General features: G+C 32.7%; 1 protein-coding gene across 1 annotated transcript; it reads left to right on the forward strand.

The window, feature by feature from the left end:
* The first annotated feature begins 12799 nt into the window (after positions 1-12799).
* On the forward strand, positions 12800-13738 carry LOC114087961 (olfactory receptor 6C3-like). The gene has a single exon (XM_027929485.2). It carries the CDS (start codon positions 12800-12802, stop codon positions 13736-13738), a length of 939 nt encoding a protein of 312 aa, XP_027785286.2.
* Positions 13739-18180: the final 4442 nt, after the last annotated feature.

Consider the following 18180-nt stretch of genomic DNA (forward strand, 5'->3'; position numbering starts at 1 on the left):
TTCCAGGAACACCAGGAGACGGCAAAGGCAACAGGGCTCAGGACAGCTAAGCTGTGTGCACCTTGTCATGAGTATCAGTGATATTTCAAATTCAGGATTATATTACAGTTACTGTGTTAGTCAGTGATTCAAATACTATAAATTTCTAATAGTTGAAAATTTTACTTTTAATTTTTTTGACATATTCTCTGCATTGAGTATACGATTACTATTATCAATTTTCTTGTATTTTTTTATTCAACAGAATATTCATTTAGCAGTGTTTAGGACAAACAAAACAAAGAATGATAACATACATAAATTATATATTTTAATAAACAATATTTTGTCTTCTTTTTAGATGATCTTTTTGAAAAATATTCTCTTATCTATTTATATAATTTGGCACTTTGTTTTACTTCCACTTATTATTTACAAAACTGTCTAGAATATTCAGAAGAGATTTTTTTTTTTACATGTGGGAATTCTATTTAGTCTCATGTTATACTATTCCTCTGTTTGATTAAACATATCCATCTGCTTCATTATATGCTTTATTTGTGGACTTTTAAAAGAAATGGGTTTCTAAAGCATTGTGTTACGTTTATTCTTTTCCTTTGTTTTATTAATATTGCTTTCCTTTCCATATTAATATTGTTTTTCTTTTATAAACTAATATGAAAAAAATCACTGGTATATTTCATGTATAAATATGTGATTTTCCAAAATAGATATTAGTGAGCAGTTTTAATATTTTTTAAATCAAAACTGAACACCTGCAGTCTTCATATATTTAGTGGTCATAAACTTTGTAGAATTGCATATTTCTGTCATTGTTATGTCTAAGATTCCCATTTTTACTCTGTTCTGATTTTCAAGCTTTTCTAGGAGTTAGTCCAGTCATTTCTGAAACATGTGAGTCTAAGAGACTGTTGTAGAACCATGCTCTCCCAAATTCTAGGGAAAAATTGCTCAGTATTTTTTTCTACATCACTTTAGCCATGCCAATATTTGATTAAAAGGGTCAGAGAGAGAGAGAATAACGGTATGTGAATAGATTATATTATTGGTATATAGAGTTGGGGGTTCTCCTTATTTATTTGTCTTAGTTTCTTATTTTGAAATTAAGTTGAAATTATATTAGACTTACCTTTTTTGAGTTGTAATTCATTCCATTCTGTGACAATTTTACTTGTTTATATAATGATATTTTATAACCCAGTAAGAAGATTTATTATCAGTGATTTTTGTGGAGAGAGGCAAAGGAAAGAATTTCCACCTTTCCTCAGATTAATATGCCTTTGGAAACTTGGGACCTTATGTCAAAAATTTTAATAAGCACTTAGCTTTCATTCCAGATATGCTGAATGTTTGAAATTTTGTTCTTAAAATTGAGATTGCTTTTATACAAAGTTTCAATTGGATACATGCTCTTTAAAATGAAAGAAAAAAGGGGAAATTAAAAATAAATCACCATTGAAACATAAATAACTCTTCTAAGAAAGAGATACCACTTATAAATGCTGCAGTCACATAATTTTCTATTTACTGCCAACTCCAGGGAATATGTTGAAATAAAACAAAAACAAACTCTTCTCCGGGGACCTGTGTGACAAAAATACTAATCATTGGCAATAAAATCCCCCCCCCCCATAATTTAAGTAAAAAATGAAGAGAAAGTATCCTTGAGAAGTATCACAAATGATTAGGAAAACTAAATAAAATATGTAACAGGAACATCAACAATTCACTATCTGGAGCATCAGTGAAAAATCCCAAAGTGATTTATACATACAATTGAATGAAATACCCATATGTATAAAACATGAATGAATCCTAAAAATTGTATTACTGAGTGAAAAAAGTGATATAAATTGGTTTTATAATCATATAAAAATACTGTATAATTATATTTCTATAACTCTGGAAAATGCTGAACTATTGAGACAAAAATATAATCAGTGAGTATCTGCTTGGACTGAAGGCAGGGATTGGCTAGAGAAGTATTATGGGAGAACATTTTTTTGGGGGTGACAGAAACATTTTATATTTTTATTCTGGTAATGGTTGCATAATTACACATATTTGTCAAAGTTCATCCAACCATATACTCACAGAAGATGAACATTGTCATTAAATTCAACCTCAATCATCTTTCCAACAAAATCATTTGTATATAATATGTCTCTTTTTTAACCAGCTGTTGAGAAGACAACTTAGGATAATAGTGCCTAAGAAAATAGCTACTACCCATATGGGAAAGGATATATATTTTTAATTCAAGTTAAATATTCAGTTTCTAAGTCAAACTAACAACATTTCAACTATTAGACCGATAGTGTGGCAATAAAAAGGTAATTTGCCAATAAAAATTGGAATTTTGATAGGGTTACATTGTCTCTGTAAATCATGATGAATTCATATGGACATTTTAACAATAACAAATTAACTAATCTGTGGACTTGGGTGTCTTCCATTTACCTATGTATTCTTAACATTCTTTCATCAAGGTTTTATAGTTTTCAGAGCCCTAGGCTATCAACACCTTAGTTGAATGTCTTCCTAGTTTATTTCTTTTAATGTTTTTTATGAATGAATTTTTTCTTAATTTCCTTTCCACATTTATCTTTTGCATTTTTATCCCAGCCATATTTTTTTGAGAGATTGTATTTGCACTAGATTCCATAACATCATGATTAATGTTATCAAATTCGTTCATCTTGATGTCTCACTATAAAACACAAGCATACATGTTTGTTACAGTTTACTTTTAATTGATGTTACCAAAATACCTACAAGAACAAATTACAGTAGGGAATTGTTTGGGTCTCATGGTTTCAGAGGCCCCAGCCTAAGATGGACAACTCCTTTGCTCTGGTCCCAAAGTGAGGTAGCACATCACAGGAGAAGGGCCAGGGGAGGAAGGCAGCTAACATTGCAGACTTAGGAAGTAGGAGCGGGTGCATAGGGAAGATGTACTCTTCCAGGGTGTGCACTCATCTCTTCCAGTCATGCCCCACCTGCCTACATTTACTACCTAGTCCATTCAAACTAGAATGGACTGATTAAGCTGCAGCTTTTACAATCCAATTATTTCACCTCTGAAAATTATAGTATTAACATGGGAGAATTGGAGGAACACTTCATATTGGAATGATAACAATGTCAGGGGAGATTTAAATAATAAATCTTGAAATTATAGCTTCTCAAGTAATACATATTTAATGTGCCCTTTGAACATTTTAGCTATAAATTTTTTCATTAAGAAAATTAAATTTTGGAGAATCTGATATTTCATTTAATTTTTTTTTTACTGAATGATCTATATGTAGGCTTAAGAAGATGATATTATATATTTCCATTCAAAGATAAACATGTTTTTAAGTATTACGTCTACTAACATCACCATTTTTACTTTTTAAAATAGCATCTAAAACACATGGCCAAAATATTAATTTTTTAAAGTGCTTTGCTTTGCCAAATGTGGGAATAATTAAGGTGCAAAGATACTAAAATAAAACACATGAAATAAATGAAAAGTGACAGGATAGAAATCCAGGAAGAAAAAGTGATCTCCTTGAGCATACAGGAATTTTGTCATGACACCTGAGAACCTTCAGATTTTTAAATAGCATTTTCCTTTAATAGGCTTTGAATTTCTAACATGCTGTCAGATGATGCCAATGCCGATGGGCTATGTCACACTCCTGAGAACAAGTTTATTGGCAACACTAAGGAATTTTGGTAGATGTGTTTCTGATTCAAAAGTTGATAAAATTTTTCTGTAGAAATCCTGGAAGAAAAATAAAGTAAAATATAAAATAAAGGTTAAATTTCTATGGTGTTAAATTTCTATGGTGTTCTATGGTGTTCAAACCCTTAAATAATCATTCATATATAAGAACATTTTCTTCCAGTTATTTTTGTTTAGGTGCAGCTGAATCAGAGACTGAGTTAAACATCTTACTTTGTTACTTGCCAAACTATGGACATTTTCACCATGTATTAATTACTTTTTCTTAATTTTTGAAATCATTTTACTTTTGATGAACATGCATTAATTGTGGGTTTAAAATAATATCTCAACACATATATACAGTGTTTGCTAATCAAATCCAGACTCCTTTACTCACTCTTCACACACCCTAACTCTTGCCAACCTCTAGTAATCACTGTTCTGCATTAAAAAATCTTAGGTTTCTAAATATGAGAGAGAACATGTAGTACTTATTTTTCTGTTTCTGGCTTATATCACCTAACACAATGTCCTTCAGTTACTTCCTCTTTTCTGCCAAAGACAAAATTTTATCCTTTTTATGGCCAAATGTTATTCCTTTGTGTATATGTACTACATTTTCTTTATCTGTTGATCCCCTGATGGGCAACTAAGATGATTCTATGTCTTAGATATTGTGAGTAGTGCCACAATCAACATGGGAGTGTGTACATGTCTCTTTCTTATGCCAATTTAATTTCCTTTCCATACATAACCAGGAGTGTGAAGAAACGTGATAACTGGACTATAAAGTAATCTGTTTTAGTTTTCTGAGAAACTGCCATACTATTTTCTCAAATTGCTGTACTAATAATGTACATTCTCACCAGCAGTGTACAGGGTTCCCTTTTCTCCACATCCTTTATAACACTTGTTATCATTCATTTTTCTTATAACAGGCATTCAAAATTTCATGAGTTGATATCTTATGGTGGTTTTAATTTTAAAATCCCTGATGATTAGAGAGGCTGTGTTTTCACAAACTTGTTTACCATTTGCTTATCTTCTTTAAAGGAATGTCTGTTCTGAATCTTTGCCATTTTTAAAATCCAATTACTTGTTTTCTTGCTCTTTAGTTGCTTTGATTCCTTATATATCTTGCATATTGGTTCCTTGTCAGATACATGATTGGCAGATATTTCCTCCCAGTCCACGGTTTCCTCTTCACTGTGTTATTTGTTTCCTTGACCATTGAGAATATTTTTAGCTTGTTGTCATCCCATTTGGTCTACTCTTGCTTTTGTTACCTGTGGTTTGAGAGTTGTTTCCAATAAATCATTGTACAAAGCAATGCCCTGAGCTAATTCCATGTTTTCTCCTAGCAGCTTAACAGTTGTAGTCCTTACATTTAAGTCTTTTATCCATTTTGGGTAGAGTTTTGTTTAGAAGCCCAATTTTACTGTGTGAGATGAAAGTTCAACTTTGCCCTTCTGTATGTGAATATTCAGTTTCTCCAACACTATTTATTAAAAAGAATATTATTTCTCTGTTGTGTGTTCATGAAAACTTTGTTAAAAATAAAATAATTTGGGGTTGATATCTGGGCTTTTTATCCTCTTCCATTTCTTGTTGTTTTCATTTATATGCCAGTGCCACATTGCTTTGATTATAATAGCTTCATAATGTATTTTAAAATTAGGGAAGTTTAGGGTTTCAGTTTTGTTCTGTTTGCTCAAGATTGTTTTGGTTTATTGAAGTCTTTCCTGAGTCAATATGAATTTTAAAATGAGTTGTTCTATTTCTTTGAAAATGATATTAAAATTTTGATAAGAATTTAATAGCCTGTACTCTTGATCAGTCTTCTCACTTTCAAGCTAAAGAGACACTTTGCAAATGTTAAATTAACCTTTTTATTCTTCATAGTATAGGGGACTCAGGAATTCTGAACTCTGTCAAATTTCAAGAATGCAGTGATTTCGTAACCAATACCTTGGATAAATTGAGACACTGAAATGTGCAAGCACTCAGTGTCTCAATGAAAAATTGAGACACTGAGTGCTTGCAAAAACCACTTCCAGAGAGAGTTTTAAAAATCTGGATTTATTGTGAGAGCAATCTAGGGAAGAAGATGTGAGTACCCACTCTGCTGCCTAAATAAGTAGAGGTCTCACATCCTTCTAGTAAGGGGATGCTTCTGGTATATACTTATTGCTAGCAAACCAGAACGAAAGGAGAACTATAACTTTTGGGATTGTCAAGGTCTCCTTGTCTTCTTTCAATGAATGATCATAGAAATAAATCTCAGGAACAATCCTGCTGAAGTAAAGACAGGGCGTACCATCCTTTCTGTTCTCACTGAAGGAAAATCTCCATCCATGGAGAGATTGTAGGGTTGATATTATCCCTAAAGGAAGCAGAAGAAGAATGTGCAGAAAGCAAGCAGAAGTCTCACACTCTGGAAACAAGGGGAGACTTGTCACTGGATTGGTGACTGCTTATGCCATTTATCTGTCTGGACATAGGAGTGAACTATAATACAGACTAGGTAGAAACTCACAGTGGCCATGGCATCCACCATGTCTGGTTGATCAGACTGCACAGTGGAGAATAATGAAGGACATATTCATTTGCAACTGGTGCTCTGGTCTCTGAGATAAGGAGCTTGGCTGATGGGGTAGGAAACTGGGATTGATCAGGGTCAGACAGAAAAGCAGTGATACTCCTGTACCTCCTTTCTCAAATACTCCTTGTCAGAAATGGACAGGGGCTCTTGGAATGAAATGTGCAGTGCATCCCCAGTTGGTCTACAGATGGAATGGGTGAGAAGGCTGGGCAGCAGCCCTGTTGGACTTACACACCCACCTCTGGACACAATATGGAGAGAGAGAGAAAGAGGGGGGGGGGAGGGAGAGAAGAGGCAGGCAGGACATGTGTCAATGTTTAGAGGAAAACAGAAGGTATCAGCTAATTAATACAAAAAAAATAACAAAAAGCAGATGTCCTGAAAGGCAAAAATTAAGGAGTGCATATATTTATGAAAAAGACTTAAATGATAGGAGGACAACAAGGCTCTTGCAAAAAAGAATAATTTTTCCCAAGAAAAGTAAGAAGCTTAATTATCCCAGATCAATTTTTTAGTTCAGCAGATCCAGCTCCATCCTACCTGTAAGATTGCATATGGATATTATTAGTGAGAATTTTAGGGTAAAAAATGTTACTAATAGAAGACTAAAGTGACCTTGGTCTCTTGATAACTCACTGTCCAGCCTCGCATATTGTTTATATAGACCTTGGAGTTGTTAGGTAAGTTGGCTTTCCACTGGAAAACAAAAACAAAAACAAACAAACAAACAAACAAAACAAAAAATAGATCTGTATCTCACAGAGAAATAAATTCTGGGGTAAGGGTGAAGCTCAGAGGTAGAGCATTGCCTAGCATGGGTAAGAGCCTGAGATTGCTCCCCAGCACTGCAAAAAAAAAAAAAAGTCCTGGATGAATTAAGGATAGAGATGTCAAAACAATATGCATAAAAGTATTAAATTTACACGAATATATATTTTTTTTTATAAATTTGAGATCTCTGGATAAGGATGTTTTTAGAAAGACAGACCACTAAGAATCCATGAAAGACTTCCAGTTGAACTACACTGTAAAAAGTTAAAACATAAGCTGAAACTACATTGCAACAGATAAGATATAATATTATACATATATGTCTCCTGCTAGTAAAGAAGACCAGATAATGTAAAATGAACATAAGCCAGCCAATTAATGGACAAGAAAAACAAATACTTAAAAATGTTCAGTCTCTATTAGTTGGAAAATGTACATTTTAAAAATATATAACACTTATATAGTAAGGATTTGTATAACTTAACTACTCTGCTAAGCACTTTTGTGCATTATCTCATTTAATTGTTACAGAATCCTATGAGTCAAAAGTACCAATCTTTTCATTTTGTGCATAGGAAACTGATACTAAGAAAGGGCAAATAAATTTTGCAAGTTTACTAAGAAATTCTCTCTCTCTCCCTTTCTTCTTCTTCTTCTTCTTCTTCTTCTTCTTCTTCTTCTTCTTCTTCTTCTTCTTCTTCTTCTTCTTCTTCTTCTTCTTCTTCTTTTCTCTCTCTCTCTCTCTCTCTCAACTTTAAGAAAGCAGGTTTATTGATTGCAGGGTCCAGAGGGCCTATCACCTAAAAGATTCTCTGGACAATTTCTAGATTCTCTAGAAATTCTTTGAAGTTTATACCTAGTGGGAAGAGGGCCTTGAAGGTTTACATTTTTGCAGAGGTTTACATAGAGTACTGTTTTCTTTGAGTTCTCAGAAAGTGTTTTTCTTCTATGTTTTAGAACAGTCAGAGTTTTTACATGTTTACCACAAAAGCAGGAGTAATATCAGCAGTTAAAATCAGTTTTTGCAAGACAGAGCAACAGGAACTAGGAAGTTCTAACCCCCTAAGCTCTTTTGCAGAAATCTTTGCTGATATTCAGTTATGAAGAACAATTATGGTGAGGATCTTCGGGTAGGGGGTCTCTGGCCTGCTTCACTACAACATATTACACGGTCCATGTCGGGTGTGGGATCACTGAAGAGAGTCAAGTTGATTGTTTCTACATGTGCCATAGGAAGATGGTCACCAGGAGGCAGTTGCCTAATGCAGATATCCAGCCCTACCCGAATGAGGAACTAGGAGGAGACAGAGACCTAAACCTATGTCAAGAGTGTCCTCTCTGATATAAGGGGGGTGACTCAAAATGGGGTAGGGAGGAAGAGCATGAGAAGAAGATTACCACTAAATAGTGAAGAGAGGTGGGAGGGAATGGGAGGGAGAAGGGGAATTGCACGGAAGGTGGAAGGAGACCCTCATCATTACACAAAATACATGTATGATGATGTGAGGGGGAAGAAAAAAAAAGAAATGTGTCACATTAGATTGGGTAGAGAGAAGTGATGGGAGGGGAGGGGAGGGGAAAGGCAGATAGGAAGGGCAGCAGAATAAAATAGACACTAATATTGCTGTATGTATATAGGTGACTGTATAACCAATGTGATTCTGCAACCTGTACACTTGGAAAAATGAGAAATTATACCCCATTTGGTTCAAATGTGTGATATGTCAACATCATTGTAATGTCATGTGCAACTAATAAAAAAATCTAGATGTAAGTATTCACTATGGCATTTCAAAAATTAAAAAAAATAAAAAAGAAATACTAATAACAAACAAACAAGAGTGGCTAAGCCTGCTTCTGGTATAAAAAGTAAAATCTAGACTCCGAATGGATGCCAAGGGAACAAAAAGTTAAGGTAATTCACTACAGAGTGCTTTGATTTTTATACTTAACTGGTAATGAATGTCCTGTCCTCTTACAGCAAGGAAAAATATCTACTGTATGCCATATATGTGCAAATATTTTACTGCATATTATAGTATAATTTTAAAAAGTCACTCTTAGCAGTAAGTATTATAAGTTCCATTTTAAAGTAAATGGATATAAGACTCAGAGACACTAAATGATTTGTTCAGTGTCTGGGAAAGAAGTTATAGTTCTTCCTCTTTCACATTTGTACAAAGGAGACTTCTCTCTACTTCCATGAAGGAAGGTTGTGGGCTGAAAGCCTGGCCTGTTGGTTCCTTGACTTTTCTCCAGGGTGATCTATCAGGGATCTGCAAGAAACTCTGCAGTCTGACTCCTACCTCCAGAAATTCTTAGTTAAGCTGAGATACGTCTTGAATACCGGAATTCAGGACATAAAATCTTTAAAATATCCCTCGGTGATTCTAATTTGCTACAAAGGTTGGGAACAGCTATGCTTTCAAACTTGCCCCTTCACTACCTAACTTATAGAAATGTTGATAGCATGTTATTGATTGGGTAGAAAAAAGGAAATGGCTCCCTCTTTATTGACTTCTTGTTTCACCATTTGCACCAAGGATTTTAAGGACATCTATGCTCAGTGCAGACAGGTATCTTGCAGAATCTGCTCCAGCTAAGTCTTTGTTCCATCATGTCTAGTTTTTTTTTTCAATTAATTTTTATTAGTTCTAATCAGTCATACATGATAGCAGAAAGCTTTTTGATTCACTGTACACAAATGGAGCACAACTTTTTATTTCTCTGTGCATGATGTAGAGTCACACCACATGTGTAGTCATACATGTACCTAGGGTAATGATAAGAAATTTTATCTCTTTAACCTCAAAACCCATGTACTATGATCTGGTTCTAATGATACTGCCTTTATTATTAAATTAATTAGAATATCGTTTTTGTCTGCTTGTGAAACATAAGTGATTTATAACATCCAGTGTTGGTTAGGATGCAATGCAAAAGATTTGTTCTTGTCTGTAGCAGAGAAATGTTGATGTATCAGAAAGTTATATTTGTACAGATGCAAAGGAATGCATAAGAACATACTATAACATCATAACTAATGATATAAAATTAAAAACAATATAACCTGTAATTTCAAGCCAGCAATTAAATTTATTACATTAAAAATAATTCCTTCTGGTATTCTAGCCAATTGTTACAAAAGGATGAGTTCTTTCTGGATAACTTGATAAGGAATAATGTTCATTAAAGATTACTAACTGAAAAAAAATCAGGAAAGTTGCAGAATATACTGTGTATTAAAACTGCATTAGTGTATAAAGAAAAAATTCTATGAGTGTAAATGTAATCATGTTTTTAGGAGAATACAGAAAACAATGCTTTATGCTGGATAATTTGAAGACTTGAGGGAAATGGAAGTTTGTTTGGAAATGTAAAGAACATTCCACTGGTTACTTTATACTCTCATAATTAAGCATGCATTAAATTTAACATTAAAAATTAAAAGCTAAAGCTTGAGGTGCTCTTCTGAGTTTAAAATTTTTTTTTGTAGTTTGACATAATTGTTTTATATACTTATTTTTTATGGGGTGCTGAGGATTGAACCCAGTGCCTCACACATGCTAGGTGATCACTCTACCACTGAACCAGCCCCACTCTTCTGATTTGTAAGGATTTTAAAAGGATTTCTTAGTCATTCATTCTGATCTATGTTGGCAGAGATGTATAAATGAATTCAAGATGGATACCATCCACTGTGGAGTTGCTCAGTCCTGGATTTAATCAACCCCCAAGGAATTGAAAATACATTATCTCCTGAGTATAGCCTAAGTCCATGTGCATGTTAGGAAAATTAGGTACGGCCAAAGGGAAAGTAGGTTGATTGTATCAGCTGATTATAACTCTTTTGCTTTTATGCTGCACTATGGCTTGGCTCTCCAGAAAGGTACATCATGACACCACTACCTCTCTTGAACTTATCTCCACTTGAATGCTTCTTTTCTTCAATCTAGCCTCTGGGGGTTATATAGTACACAGAGAACATAAAGCTGTGTTATCTTTGTGTGATACTCTATCTTATGCACAGAGTTTTGAAATGTTTCACCTTACAATATGTTGAAGCAGTAATCTGTGGAAATTTATATAAAGAACATTCAGGTTTGCAGGAGTAGGTTTTGAAGTTCAGGTCAGAGCAATGATTCTGTTTATAATCAAGGCTAAGAGAAATCTGATATGATATTCAGCCTATACTTTCTCTATGTGAAAGGCTTTTGTGTAATAGACACAGGGAAAGAGTGAGCAAAATGACAAAAAAACCCTCCTCAAGTATGTTATGAATGTGTTAAATTTTATATTTGAAGAAAATCAAGAAATATTTGGCTTATGTTTCTGATTGGCATCATCAGACATACTAGAAAGCATGTTCCGTATCTTTCAATAAATTTATTTTTTTCTGTCATACAAAGCCTATTTTGTTGGAATAAATAACAAGGATGGTCAAATTACCATTAACAGAAATATTATTGTAATTTTACATTTTAATGTTTCAACGTTTTTTCAAACCACAGTGACAGTTTCTGCATTTGAGTCTCTAGTTTTGCTGATATATTCATGACAAATATATGCAAATACTGATTGACAGAAAAATAAAATGAAAAGAAGAAAAAAATGCACACTGTCAGCATTAATACTTCTCATCTGTTGAGTTGTCCTATTTGTGCTAAAGAGAAAAAGAAATACAACAAATATAGTTGAGAACTTCTATTGCAGATATGGTGCTGACTGCTAGGGAGACAGAACAGGACAGACAGAAGTCCTATAGGGTATATTGTGGAGAAGGTGATTTATATAAAGTAAATCCTAGAGAAAATTTCATTTATTCTGATTGTTTAGCCTTGAGAAGGAAAAAACAATGCCATATATTGGCATCAGGAAACCCCTTATGATTTCTCTCTTGTCCTCAGGCAAGTTGAAGAGTAAAGGGACAAAGTGAATATAATACAAATTTAAAACTCATTTGTTAATTTAAATAATGAGTATAAAATGCTATAAAGGCACTACTAGGTTGTATATATCTATATATTATTGACTTCTATCTCAATGTTAACTAATTTCTCTGGCCTCTGTATTTCTTTTCATAAATTTAGAACTTTTTTTTACAACCACGGTAACTCTAGTTCTATATTTCTGTGATTGAAACACATTTATTCCCATGGCTATATTTAAAAAGTATATTTATTGAGAATAAAAAAATCACATTTATATATATACATATATTGATAATAAAAATAATCACTATTTAAGTTTAGTAACTGTGATTAAGTCACCAATTCCCACCAATCAATTTTCTAAGTTTATAAAAGGCATCTGAATTAAAGCAAAAATTAACTAATTTAGTCTTAAAAGTATATAATCTTGGAACCTGGAAGACAATGTCTAAATTTTCAAACTACAGATTTAATTGATAAATATTTTTGAAGAAATCTGTAATTCAAAGGTATACTGCACATACAGAAAATTTGAAAATACTTCAAGGTTTGGTATAAATTTATTGATGAAGAGACTTAAAATATGTCTGGGATCCACATTTGATCACAACTGAAGATGTGTGCATGTTTTCTGATTTAATAGGAATGATGGATGTTGCAAAAGCATCATTGGAGATATTAATATCAAATTAAATTTTTAATACTTTACCACCAAACTTCTTCTACATATTTGCTTTGTTTTGCACCAATAGACTTTGTTGGAAGAGAGAAAAATTCAGAATGAGAAATCACACAATGATTAAAGAGTTTGTACTCTTGGGCATATCAGACAACCCAGAGCTTCAGGTTATACTTTTTATCTTTTTATTCGTAACTTATTTATCAAACATCACTGGAAACCTAACCATCATCATTCTCACCTTGTTGGACTCACATCTAAAGACCCCTATGTATTTCTTCCTCCGGAATTTCTCCTTCTTGGAAATTGCATTCACCAGTGTTTGCATCCCCAGATTTTTGGGGTCAATAATTACTAAAGTCAAGACCATTTCCTATAACAACTGTTTAGCTCAATTATATTTCTTCATCTCCATGGGTGTGTCTGAATTTTTCCTTCTAACTGCTATGTCCTATGATCACTATGTCGCCATCTGCAAGCCACTGCATTACACCACCATCATGAATAAGAAAGTCTGCTCCCTTCTTGTCTTTGGTTCATGGCTGGCAGGAGTTCTGACCATCTTCCCACCCCTTATGCTTATCCTCAGGTTAGATTTCTGTGCTTCCAATGTCATCAATCACTTCTCTTGTGACTACTTCCCCATTCTCGAACTCTCTTGCTCTGATACGTGGCTTTTAGAGATGATTGGCTTTTACTTTGCCTTTGTTACTCTTCTCTTCACATTGGCATTGGTGATTCTGTCCTACATATGCATCATTAGCACCATTCTGAGAATTCCATCTGCCGGTCAGAGGAAAAAGGCTTTCTCCACTTGTTCCTCTCACATGATTGTCATCTCCATCTCTTATGGAAGCTGCATATTCATGTATGTCAAGCCTTCAGCAAAACAAAGAGCATCACTGACCAAAGGAGTAGCTCTCCTCAACACTACTATTCCTCCCATGTTGAACCCTTTTATTTATACTTTGAGGAACCAGCAAGTAAAACAAAGCTTCAAACACTTGGTTCATAAGGTAGTATTTTACAGAAGCAAATGAAAATATGTAGTGACCTGAATGAGTGCCATGGTGAAGATTCAACCAGGGAAATGAAAGTTTACTTCTCCTCTATCCTTCTATATCCAGACCACAGCTACCTGCAATGCTGAGCTCCTTGGCTTCAGCTTTCTTTTTAACCTGCAGGTGACTATGTTGTGTCTCCCATTAAAGCTATCTGTAGGTTCCATGTAATCACTGATTTAGAAAACTGACTAGAAAACCAGTGGCTATAGAACTTAAATCACTTTACTAGTTATTCTTAATAATGAAAATATTTTATAATACATTGTTGTTTTAATAATATTAAAGTTTATTTTTCATTTAACTACCATACAGTTTCTTTTTAAAAATTAACATGAACTATGTAACTAATTATTATCTACCACAAATTATTTTGCATGTTGTTTGCAATATTTGTTCAATTATTACCAGTCTCCGTAGGACTTGGATATTTTTTTTTTCCGCTTAGAAGTAATTGCAATTTCTCTATTTCCTTGATTTGGTTTAAGTACGTGTTCTTGTTTATCTATACATATTTTTTTCAAAATGTACACATAAAGTTGAATATTTATGTAACCACCAATGCTCTTTTGCGAACTGCAAGTGTGATAGAAATTTCATTAAAAACTATTTATTCCATGCTTTATTTTAGACTAGGTTGTCCTGTACCATATCTTATTTAATCATCACAGCTATATGGCAAAATAGACATGGTTATGTATTTTTTTTATAAATGGGTAAATTGATGCTTAGAAAAGTTGAGTAACTTGACTAACATCCTTGTGCAATAGTAGCCAATATAAGAGTAGTCTGAAAAAATAAAATGCAAACAAATATAAACACTAGTCTTTGCTTTATTTTTATATTTTGTATTTTTTTTGCTAAGGATCTGAACAAATGTTTGGCTTTTCTCCATATTTATACCTCATTTGGGTATAGTGGAATAATGATAATTTTATCCAGGAGGATACTAACTCCAGATATTTTATTTGACATAAAAACTACAACATTAATCAATCCAAACAGGAAACCCTTCAACCACAGTACTGTTGAGCAAAAGAATGAGAAAGAAAAAATATTTATAGTGTTAGCAGTATTATGGTAGAAAAAATTATTATAGGAAAGCAGACTAACAATGGAAATAAAGGAGTGATTCAGTATAAAGTAGTAGATTCCCAGTTTGAAAATTGTCATGGAACATTGGGTAGAGGTTTGCATTAGGAATTGAGATTCTGTATTTGGTTGCCCTTTTCATCCCAGAAGATGACATCAAAGGAAAAAAATCTTTATACTTAGTGTTGCTATTTGTTTGTTAATATTTTTTTTTCTCTCTCTTATTGGACACTGTCTCCCAAGCTTCCTTTTAGAACTTCAATAGTAATGTGTATTATGTTTATATTCCTTTGAGTTTTGTTTACATTTTTCTTCTGGCAATTTTCATTCACGGAATTGGTCCCTTGAGCCAGTGACAGAGAAAATGGACAAAAATATTACGTAGCTCATGCTACTTAAAATTTATATAGAAACCATGCCGAACATTTTTAAGGCACTTCTGATACTATTTTATATTTTTTCTTCTTCCTCACAATTTTATATTTTTGCTTTTTTTCCCCACTATTTGTAGTCAAAGAAATATATCTGCTCTGAATAAAATGGAAAAATTAAGGCAAAAGTTTTGACACTATCAAAATTGACTTTTATTTTAAATGGTACAAAATTTACAATTCAAAACAAATCACACTAGTTCAGTGGAAGAAAGAGGGAATATTTTTAGAAACACTGATTTCCCTGGATTAAAACAAAGGCATTGTCGAAATTTTGTTATTCCAGTCATTCTGGATGTTAGTGAAACTGGATGAAAACCAGAGGTAAGTTGGATGTAGAGAGGGTGGAGAAGACTCTCAAATCTCAGCATTAATTCAATACTTCACCGCTTGACTTAACCTTAGAGACTGAGATAACAGACTTTGGTTTAGTTTGATGGAGGTTAAATAGAATATGGTAGCATATATTTTGAAACTTGACACATTAGAAGTCATATAAAATGACCATATGTAAAATGGTTAGGATATTTTATTTTATCTATTCCTTTTCTATTGATTAAAAGCGGGAAATTATTATCTGTATCTTTGTATTTTTAATTGAATAGAGACATGTAGTACTGTTTTTAAGAGAACAAACTTTAATTGTAGGTCATCTGAGATTATATTCCACATTTGCTAGCTTTGAATTAATGGAAGTACAGGATCTCTGAGTCTTAAAGCTTCATTTAAGAATAGGAACAACAATTTCATATTTAACTTATAAAGATTGAGATAGAATATAAATGTTTTCAGTCATTGGAATAAATTTGCACTTGGTAAACCACAACTACTCTTTATACCCTTCCAAGAGTTGAGATTTAATTCCAATCAAAAGAAAAATCATCAACACAGCTATTCTTAGAACCTAAGAGTCACATGATTTATGAAGTACTTTTGTTTACATAATTTTATTTAATTCTCAAAAACATTCTTGAAATTCCAACTGCATTTTAAGACTGAAGCTTAATGAAATTAAGTAACACATCCAAAGTCACCAATCCATTGCATGACTCATTTGTATTTTAATCTACGTCTAAAAGTTAAGCTCATACCTAATGTAATAAATAATAAATTAATCATGTTTTGAGATGACAATTTTGTTATTAATTCATTTCCTCTTCCTTTCTTGTATAAATTATAGATCACTAGTTAATTGAATAAAAGTATAAATCCTTACAGACACAAGTGTTAGTATTTATGAAGTGATCACCAAATGTGATTTGATGTATTTTCCCTTGATTTGTTTTGTATGCACTGCTACAAATGCAGAGAATTGAACCTGCCCATCATTTCTAAAATTAATAAATATAAATTATTCTTATGATTATTACTCTTTGTAAATTTTTTAAAGTTGTCAATGGATCTTCTGTTTTATTATTTATATGTGGTGCTGAGGATGGAACCCAGGGCCTCACACATGCCAGGCAAGCACTCTACCATTGAGACATAACTCCAGTCCCGTATTATTCTTTTAGAGAAAAATATTCTAAAATAATTGTGAGAAACTGTAAAAATAAAACAACCAATTTAACCACTCAGTTGGTTCTCCTGAGGAGTTTTTGCTTTATTCATGCTGATGGACTTTCTCAAAGGAACATATTCTAGCTCAGAGCCTGGAATGCCTGAGAAGTGTCAGAAGTGCATTTTCTTGTGATTACGAAGCTGAGCTAGAGATTGCCCACACTTTGAATTCAATAATTAGCCTGTTCTCTAATGTACTAACCTAGACTTTGAACACCTGTTGAAACTTATAAAATAGAAATAAAGAGTGTGGCAATATGAGTTACTCTGATATTTTTCTGATGATTTCTACTGGGGTTTAATTGAAGAAGACATAATTGAGCAAATGAAATATTTAAAAATTAGATTTTCAAAGTTTTTGCTTTACTAAGAAAGATTTCAACCTAGGGCAACATAAAAGAAAACTATTACAAACAGCAGATATATGTGTGTGTGTGTATATATATATATATATATATATATATATATATATACACACACACACACACACACACAGAGAGAGTGTGTGCGAGGGATGGATCAGAAATCAAATGGAACAAAAATCTCTTATCTCAGACTCAAAGGAACATCCTTTGATACTTTAAAACTCATATATCTTTTAGTATAATGTTAATTTTTCACCTTGGACATCAAATATATTGCCCATATGTTATCTGATTTGTTTAGGCAGTCATTATTAATATTCATTTGGTGGTAGAGATTTGGAAAGTGCAAATTTTATTTAATAAGTAATAAATATCACTAGTAATTTCATTTTTAATGACTCAAGGAATCTGTCTTAGGTTCTTTGGAAAGAAAGTAAGAATTTTGATACAATGAGTAAAATGAAATGAGAACTTAACAACCTAAGATATGTTCTTCCAGGAGAAAATATGGGTCTGCATTCACAAATAACAAACTGAACTGATGAGTTACATTTTTGAAGATACCCATCATCCTCTACACAAACACATCCTTGAAATAGTTTAGGGCTGTAGGAATCATATATACCTCATTCAATATTTAATTATTGTTTCAAAGGAATATGAATACTCATAATTTTATTATACTTCTTTTGTATTAACAAATGAAAATAATCCATTGAATTTTTACATAAAAGCATAGTATACCACCCCCCCCAATTATTGACATTAGATCTACTAATGCTAGAGATTCATTAAACCTGCTTTGTTGGTTTTTGAAAACTTTCTATAGAAGTGTTCATTTTTTTGGTGATGTGCTGAAAAAAATGTTCATTTTTTTATTGATATCTTCCTTCAGATAACCTCCTATATTTCTTCAGATTTTTAATCAGTAGCCAAAAGAAAATAGTGAGTAGTGTTATTATTAATATTCAGA

The sequence above is a fragment of the Marmota flaviventris genome, chromosome 3 (genome assembly GCF_047511675.1).
Source record: "Marmota flaviventris isolate mMarFla1 chromosome 3, mMarFla1.hap1, whole genome shotgun sequence".
NCBI classification, from domain to species: Eukaryota; Metazoa; Chordata; class Mammalia; order Rodentia; family Sciuridae; genus Marmota; species Marmota flaviventris.